The sequence below is a fragment of the Salmo trutta genome, chromosome 24 (genome assembly GCF_901001165.1).
Source record: "Salmo trutta chromosome 24, fSalTru1.1, whole genome shotgun sequence".
In the NCBI taxonomy this organism is placed as follows: domain Eukaryota; kingdom Metazoa; phylum Chordata; class Actinopteri; order Salmoniformes; family Salmonidae; genus Salmo; species Salmo trutta.
The window spans coordinates 10,309,615-10,318,458 of record NC_042980.1 but is presented as its reverse complement, the minus strand read 5'-3'; the positions used below and the strand labels follow the sequence as shown (position 1 = coordinate 10,318,458).

The 8,844-nt window shown below is 41.0% G+C and overlaps 1 protein-coding gene across 1 annotated transcript; it reads left to right on the top strand.

The window, feature by feature from the left end:
• The first annotated feature begins 1,125 nt into the window (after positions 1-1,125).
• Positions 1,126-7,548, top strand: LOC115160663 (uncharacterized). Its single transcript, XM_029710902.1, has 6 exons — positions 1,126-1,430; positions 1,777-5,853; positions 6,213-6,420; positions 6,573-6,652; positions 6,765-6,871; positions 7,009-7,548. The coding sequence occupies exons 1-6, from the start codon at positions 1,374-1,376 to the stop codon at positions 7,082-7,084; spliced, it is 4,605 nt and encodes a 1,534-aa protein (XP_029566762.1). The 5' UTR covers positions 1,126-1,373; the 3' UTR covers positions 7,085-7,548.
• The last annotated feature ends 1,296 nt before the right edge of the window (positions 7,549-8,844 follow it).

Here is an 8,844-nt window from a genome sequence, read left to right as displayed (position 1 = left end):
AAAAATGCCGGGTCTGAAATAGACACCAAAGTCAACATCCTGTACAAACAATTATTTAGGCTAAGTAAAACAATAATTTGTTTAATATTCTGCTAACTAGAGTGCAGTCAGTGGCTAGCTAGACAGAAAAAGGGGACAGATTCATGGCTTGGGCACAGATCCCGCTGGTGATGTGTAGCTGACAGTGTCTGCTAGAGATGAGGTTCAGGAGCTTCCTGCAGGAATATGTAGTCTTGCTGAGGTCTTCTCTGTTGCTAATTTCCATTTAGAATTTTGGAGAGTACATTGAGGCGAATATATTGCGAACTCACCTTGTCCGTGCGAGAATGACATGGTCAAAACAATCGGAACCGTTACCGGGCTTTACCGCTAACGTTGGGTTGTATGCGTATTATGATGCAACCACAGTGCCTGACTATTGCGCTTCCTGCAATGATGCGTGTGCGACGTGCCTAAACCAGAGAGGAGTGGAGAGAGGGTTATCGCCATATTAAACATCTTATTTTGGGGCGGAGGTCAATGACAGCGGCAAATTTGGTTAAGAAGAAATGTAATTGCTAATATTCTACATGATGCTTATTTGATCAAATATACGTTTCGTAATGGTTAGTTTGTTAAAAAATGCACTTATATAAATGGACGCACGTGGCATTTCAACAACTTTGGAGAAAAATAAGACTTTGTATTAGAGTTAGGCATGTGAAGACTGGCACATCTGCCCTCTCATTGGCTAGAATGGTCCCACCTGATCTCGCCCGTCTTTCATATTTGAGGACATATATTTCCATTGTTAGAGAAGTCACTCGACCATCTTGTCAATATAATATATCATCTTTGCCTAAGTAGTCAGGCGAGTTTCCTTGTTCAGAGTTGCATTTGAACGCGACGTTATCATCTTCCTGCTGTATACATGTATCACATTAGTTGAAACCAAGACTGTTGTCATGGCAGTTTAGGATAATTAACGTGACAGGTTAGGATAATTAAGTTAAGGTTAGGAAAAGGTGTAGGGTTAGCTAAAATTGTCCCTGATGTGACTCGAACATATTTAACCACAACCAGACCTGCCCTGTGAACAGTCTTGGTTTCCACTAACGCGATGACGCATTAACCGGACATCTCAGCGTCAGGAACTACATAAGAGCTGTTACCAAAATTCTCATTTACATTTGCTCGCGTTTAGATCTCTGTAAAAGTTAATAGGTCTATTTGACAATTGACTAATGGGATTTTTTTGTTGTCCTCGTTTGACAAAATAATTAATAGGCCTATCAAGAAGAAGTAGGCTACCTCAGGTTGCAGTTAATTTGTTGTAGCCTACTCTGAAGAGAAGTTTATTATATTATTGAAAAAAGCAACTGAAACACCAAAAGATGGACTCACCAGCAAGCCCCCTCTCTCGTGCTGGGAGGACTTTCTGGACAGTTTGGGTGAGTTTCTGCGCTGAAATAATTTACTACAGGACACTGTTTTTATAGCCTACCTGATTGGTTTATTATTTCCTATTGTTACAATTACAATAGATATATTTAAGACTAATTAATAATTTGTTGATGAACAATTAGTTTGAATTGAGAACTTCCCCAAGGAGGAGAAAAACACAATGACAGCATTAACTCTATTTCACTGTACCTGGATTGATGTAATGTGATCATATGTTATCATATATGGACAAGGAAGTAAATAACATTAACATAGAGTAATACTCTCTCTCTCGTTCTCTCTCTTTCACACATACACACACACATACACACACACACACACATACACACACAGAATTACTTTACGGAAGTTGTGGGGAGGTATCTAAGCCCAGAGCCCATTAACAATGACACAAGCTCAAAACAGGAAGCCACTGCTGCACAACAAACAGACGACCATGGACATGGTGCGAAAAATGAGATAAAGGAAACTGAGGTCACTTTTGAAACAGGCTCTGAGGTTAAGAAACCAAGACCCGTCGTTGCCTGGGAACAGTGCAATGTCATCATTGGTCCAGGCCTCGGCAGAGAAAATGTGCAATACACTGGACAATCCAACAGAGGGAGTGATAGCAAAGCATCCCAGGAGGGGGATGATATAAAACAAGAGCAGGTGGACCGAACAGAAAATAAAGACACAATCCAGCATGTTACCAAAGAAGAATTAAGTATTGGGAAAGGGGTCCAATCAGTGGTAGTCACTGGGACCCAGATCTTATTCAGAGAGCCGACATCTGAAAGGTCAAAGGGCCAGGGAGCACAAGGACACACTGACAGTTACAACTGCGCTGAAGCAAATAGATTAAGAGGTGCAGTGGCAGCAAGAAAAGAGGAGGAAGAAGAAATCCCTGAAGAAGTGACTGAAGAATTCCCCTGTTGTAAAGAAGGAACCAAAACAGAAGAACATGAAAACAATAGAGATAGAGAAATACATGTTGATATAGAGTCCCCAAACCTTACATCAGCCTGTGCTGAACCTGCCACACTTTTGGATAAGGACAGATTAATGAAACACGATGTGCAAAGTACAGAGGATGAAACCATGGTAAGATTAAATGAAAAAGATGGAGAGGAAGAAACGGCAGTACTCTTCATGGAGACAGACAAAGAAGGGTGGAAAGTAGCAGAAATAGTAGAATTCTCAGCGGGAGGGGAGAATAGCGATGATCTGTGTGTAATCAAAGACGAAATGAGTCGAGATGGTAATGAAGTGAAGAATGGCGTAGACATGGAAGAACTTAGCAGGAAGGAGGAGAGAGAGGAAGAGACTAGAGCAATAGAAGAGATGGACAGAAGAGAACAGGAAGAGATATCGGACAGGGGCTTTGGACCGCACAATGATTTCCAAGTCTCAGAAAACAATAACAAACATGAATATGGTGACAATCGTTTGAAGTTTGATGAAGGAACTATAGAGACGTTTGATCAAGAAAATGAACCCAGCCCACAACTGCTTTGTGGAGGATTATCGGACGAAGATGGAACATTGGGAAGAGGCCAGGACATCTTTGTTTCAGAGGCAGAGTTGGAATTGCCAATGGCCTATGACAAAAGAGTCTTTGTGTCAAATGATGAGGTAACTGTTGTTAGAGACGAGCAGAGAATGGAGTGCAACATTGAAAGAATTGACAGCACAGTGTTAGAGGAAAGAAAAGAAAAGGTATCGGAGGATGGATCCAAAGTGTTTGAGGACGGGGGCAGTAACAAGATAGAAGACGTTGCAATCAGTATTCGGACGAAGACGGATACAGAGGCAGAGGATGTGAAAGATCAAGTGACTGGACTGGACACTTTCTTTTATCAGGAGAGAAACGTTGTAGTGGAGAAAAATAAACTACAGGAAGAAAAGATCTCAGAAGAAGACGAAGACCCCCTTAATGAAGTGGAGGGAAAACTTATTTCAGTGGTTGACAATAGAGTGGAAATCAGAGGCGTGGCAAAATACATTTCCCCTGGGCTATGTGAGGATCTTGTGGCTCAGGAGCCAAAACATGTAGCGTGTGAAGAAACTCGAGAGGAAATTCCTGAAATCAACAATGGCAAAGAGTTAGACGAGAATACGGCACCGAAGATCCTGGAAGTTGGCGACGATGAAGTCAACACCACCCATTTACAAGAAGTACACACCGAAAGTGATACCAAAGAGTTAGAAGGTGTAGAGAACACTGCAACTAGTTTTAAATCTGACAATTCACCAGGGAGTGAACTCATGGAAGGGAAAGAAGATCCGAAAACTGTTGAAGGATTATTTGAAAGTGAGGATATTGAGAAAGCCTCTGATACAGTAGTAGACGAGCACACAGTCGCGAAATCACTGGGAGAAACAGAGAGAACAGATTCTGTAATACTGAATGAAACAGATACTCAAATACTAGAGGACCTAGCGAAGACAAAGGCTGAATCACATGAACCGATGGAGATTGAGTTAGGACTGTCAGAGGAAGCAGCAGAGACACATGTTTGTTTATCAGATGAGACACTGAGAACAGAGGCTGGATTATACAAAGAGACAGAGGAGATAAAGGCAGAGTTTAGAGAGGGCTGGATGGAGTCGAAGGCTGGGGAGACAGTGGGGACAGAATTTGAATCAGTGAAGGAGACTCAGGCAGATATACCAGAAGTGAGGACTGGGGTTGTGCCATCAGAGGACAAAGATGAGACAGAGTCTGGATCAATGCAGGAATCGGCAGATAACAATTTTGGATTACTAAGGGAAACTGTGGAGGAAGGGTTACAAAAGGGGGCAGAGGTAGACACACCAGAGGTGAGGACTGTGACAGTGCTGTCAATGGAGACAAACACAGAGGAATTAGTGGAATCTGAGGCTTGGGACATGTTGGAAACAGAATCTGGATTAGTGAAAAAACATGAGACAGAAATACCAGATGTGAGAACTGAAACGGCATCATCAGAAAGAACTGTGACGACAGAGGCAGGATTATCAAAGAACATGACGTTGTACCCATCATCAATTCATACAGAGGCTGTGTTTCTCACAGAGACAAAGGCTGTGTTATCTAATGAGTCACTGGAAACAGATAATAGTTTATTAGACAAATCATCTGAGGCTGGGACTAAATTACAGGGAATGGTAGAGTCTGGATTACCAGATTCGACAGAAATAGAGGCCGGATTATTTGAGGAAATGGTTTGTGGAGAAGTTGTACTATCACAGGAAACAGAAGATGAATTATCAGAGGAAAAATATCATATAAAAGCTACATTAATGAAAGAGTTAGTGGAGCCAGGGGCTGGGGAAACATTGGAGACTGAAAAGGGAATCATGAAGGAGACAGACGCAGCAATACTTGATATGAGGATCGAGGAATCGCCATCAGCGGAAACAGAGTCTGGAATAGTTGACATGGAGGCCAGAATGTTTTGGGAAACAACAGCGATTGAGTCTGAATTATTGGAGGAATTATCTGAGACTGAGTCTGGATCACAGAAGGACAAAGAGACAGAGAGGATTGAGACAGAGCCATCGGTGGAGGAATTAGTGGAATCTGAGGCTGGGGATACGGTGGAGACAGAAGTTGGATTAGTGAGGACAGTAGCTGAATTACCAGAGGAAGTTAGGCCAAAGATCGAGCTATTAGAAAAAACGAATAGAACAGGTGCTGATTCATCAGAGGACACAGATGAGACAGAGGACAGATTTTCAGAGGAGATGGAGACTGATTTAGTAGAGACCAAGTATGGGTTACAGAAGAACATAGAAGAAGACATACTATATGTGAGAACAGAGACTGTGCTGTCGGTGGAAACAGTAGAGATGGATACTGACTCATCAGACAAATCACTGGAGTCCAGATCACTTGAAATATCAGAGGCTGGATTATCTGAAGAATCAGTGGACAGTGAGGCTGGATTAAAGGATATTTACACAGAAATACCAGATGTGGAGAAAGAGTCTGGATTATCAGAGGAGACCGTAGATGCTGGATTATCAGAGAAAACAGATGTGTCAGACACAGAATTAGTGAAAAATACAAAGGCTCTAATAATGCTAGAGGCTGAACTTTCAGATGCGACAGAGGCTGTGTTAAAAGAGAAGGCAGAAGACAACACGGCAAACAAATCACTGGAAATTGAGGTAGGATTATTTTGGGAAACCGATGAGACCGAGGCTTTGGTAACAGAGGAAGTTATGAAGACAGGGCCTGTTTTATCGAAGCAGACAGATTTTGCATCACAGGGTCAATTACTGGAGATTGAAGATAGAATAATAGAGAAATCCCAGGTTGGGTGGTCTGGGGAAACTGTGGAAACAGATGCAGGATTACCAGAGGAAAACAGAGGGGAGGGTGCAAAAGCAGGATTCCGTTCCCCATCAGGAACCAAAAATGTAGACCCAAGTCTTCAGCTTCAGGTAATAATAATACTTTCCCTATTAAAGGGATACTTCAGGATTTTGGCAATGAGGCCAAAATTCACAACTTCCTCATTTTTTAAAATGGTATCCACAAGTTCATCTGACTCTGGGGAAGTAGATAAAGGGCCTCATTGACAAAATCCTGAAGTATCCCTTTAAAAGAATGCAATCAAATACATACGATTGTGATGTCTAATCGTAAAAGATAAAGCAAACATTAGTCTCTTTCATATATTTTATTGGATTTGTTTCCCTTATTTTTATGTTATCGAAATTAAGCTTGATAGCTTCATCTAAAAGGATGTTATGAATTTCGAAACTTGTCAGCAAATCAGTTGTTTATCATACCATCGCAGTTTGACGCCTCCGCTTTGGACTTCACTGCTCAAAAGTCTCGCATTGCCCTCAAGAATCCACATGCCCGTCCACCCAGGGATCCCCGTACTCTTCTACAGATGCCATCTTTGACCCCCTCCCCTTCAAAACCCACCATACACGTGCCAGTCAAAGGCCCAACAGGGATACCAATGAGGGGCATGGGCGGCATCGGAATCAAACTGCCTGGTAAGTTGAACAGAGAAATTGAATGTACATGTGTTCCTACATTCTGTTATCGTTGGTGACACAATGTTCTATGACAAATGATGGATGATGCCCAGATGTAAGTGTGAATGGATATCTTTCTTTGTTGTTTGTGTTGCTATGATGTTATTCAGGACTCGGTGCAGGGCCCCCCATCTTAAGAAAGATCGGAAAGGGGGTGAGAGGTGAAAATAACACAGAAAATATCCCTCAGGTACCAATCAGATACTTGCACTTTTTTGAGCTCAACCTTTGAATAGGTCTAGTAGTATGTTTATTATTCTGACTCTTATTAATTTGATTTGGCAATGTCATATATTCAACAGAAATCTGAGATAGAGCAAGATGTAAGGGATGAATCTCCCAAGACAGAAGAGACGCAAAACAAGCAAGAGGAGCGCAAAACTAAATGGACACCGCCTAGACATCCAGGGTAGGGAATCAATTGAAACTATTTTCTACAAGATTCTCTTAATTTCTTGTTTGAAATCACTTTTAGATGGAGATATTCCCTATATGAATGTCACTCTCTTTTTATTATAACACCTTTGTTCAATATATATCCACCAGATTTGGAAATCCCCTGATGATGAATGAGCTGAAGAACAAGCTGAAGAAGACTACAAAAGAGAGCGGAGATGATTGACAGGACCTTTTTTCTCATTGGTGAACCATGGTCCATGAACAATGGGCTTTAATTTATCATAAGTATCTCACATTTTTTTTAAACTATCTTTGTCTATTTCTTTTGAATATCTTTGTATGAACATTTTCAAAAAAATAATATATTTTTGTTTTGGACAGTGTTTACTTGTTCCAGAGGGTTTTTAAAAACTGGTGTGATACAAAAAAAAGGTCACTGCTCAAGGCATTAAATTGATTCAAGAAGACTATTTGTGACATTTGTTTATTTCTTCATCAGTGGGTTTGTTTCAGCAAAAATACATCTCTTATGCATTACTTCCGTACTAATTATTTCTATTGCTACTGTAGTTACCTACAGGGAAACCAGCTATAGCGTCTTGATATTTGGGCTAGCCTATAAATGCCTATACTGATTTGTCTTATAAAGCTTTTATATAAACCTTAAGATTCATTATAAAAAAAAAAGTTAATATTTTGGGGGGGCTTGCCTGTTTGCTTATTTTTTCATTAATATATGTCACATATCAGTTTGCAAACAATGTAAAAAAATAAATAAAATGTCATTGAGTTAATAAAGCTGCATACAAACATGGTCTTTTTTTCTTTCTTGAGTAAGGTAGCTCCTAAATGCAGGTGTTTCAGCCTAGCTCAGTGCTTTCTGTGGTGGTGGGGCTAGCCAGCAGAAAATACAGAGCGTTGCGCCTGATTGGCTCTGTTTTCTGTCACTCATGGGACAGTACATCATCCCCAATTCTAAGGTTAGAGCTCGAACATTTTAGCCCCTTGGGTTCTGCCATAGAGTTATATTAGAAGTGCCCATCCAAGAAGGCTCAAGGTCCTTGGCCACAGATAGAATGACATCGTATCATATATCTACAATAGCTTTGATTGGATTGATGTCAAAGTCATCATCATCAAGTAGACAATAATTTTTAATCCTTGTCATATGAAGATAAAAAATGAAGAGAAATTATAGATAAAACGTATCGGTGCTCATCTGCCGTTGTACATAAAGATTACACAAGTTGGAAATCGCAAATTCAGCAATGAGTCGTTTGAATCCAGAGAGAAAATTGAGTTATGTTGAAATCAACGTCCCACAGAAGGAGTTGTAGAAAATGCACCTGGAGCTCATCTGTCACCTGGTGCACCCATTGGATACTGTTCTTGATGACAGCATTGGATGTGCTGTGTGGTTTGCAGTGAGAGGAACCGGCTTCCTCACAGAAGGCAACAAACCGAGGGGGGTTCACTTCATCTGCCAAGGTACAATATCACTGATGTGTTTGTCTTGTCCTTTGTAGATCACATGGGTAAAGTAATAAGGAACATACCATTTAGATGTGAATAAAGTCTGTTTCTTTTTTGAGGAAATTATGCAAGCTTGGGCGTGGTGTAAATTCGATCAACAGTGTGTAGGCCTAATCGAACCACTACTCTGTCTGCAGGTGGTTTTGACAGGTATTGGTGCCGATGAGCAGATGGCAGGGTACTCCAGACACAGAGTCCACTTCAAGACCTCTGGGCATGAGGGTCTGGTCCAAGCGCTGGCCATGGAGCTGGGCAGAATTTCTACATGGAATCTCATTGGAGATGACAGAATCATAGCGGACCATGGGAAGGAGGCTAGGCAAGTACTGAATAGGACACTAAGCAATAATATTTGTTTTCGTTTTAGTGATTAATGCCCATTTATTACCACCAATTTAAATGTTGATTTGAGTCACACCAGTCTGTCATCACTGTTGGCCCAGTTTCTGT

Coding starts and splice junctions, on each gene's coding strand:
- LOC115160663 (XM_029710902.1), top strand. CDS start 1,374: ATGGACTCACCAGCAAGCCCCCTCTCTCGTGCTGGGAGGACTTTCTGG. Junction 6,653..6,764: donor ACACAGAAAATATCCCTCAG/GTACCAATCAGA, acceptor TATATTCAACAG/AAATCTGAGATAGAGCAAGA. Junction 6,872..7,008: donor ACACCGCCTAGACATCCAGG/GTAGGGAATCAA, acceptor TATATCCACCAG/ATTTGGAAATCCCCTGATGA.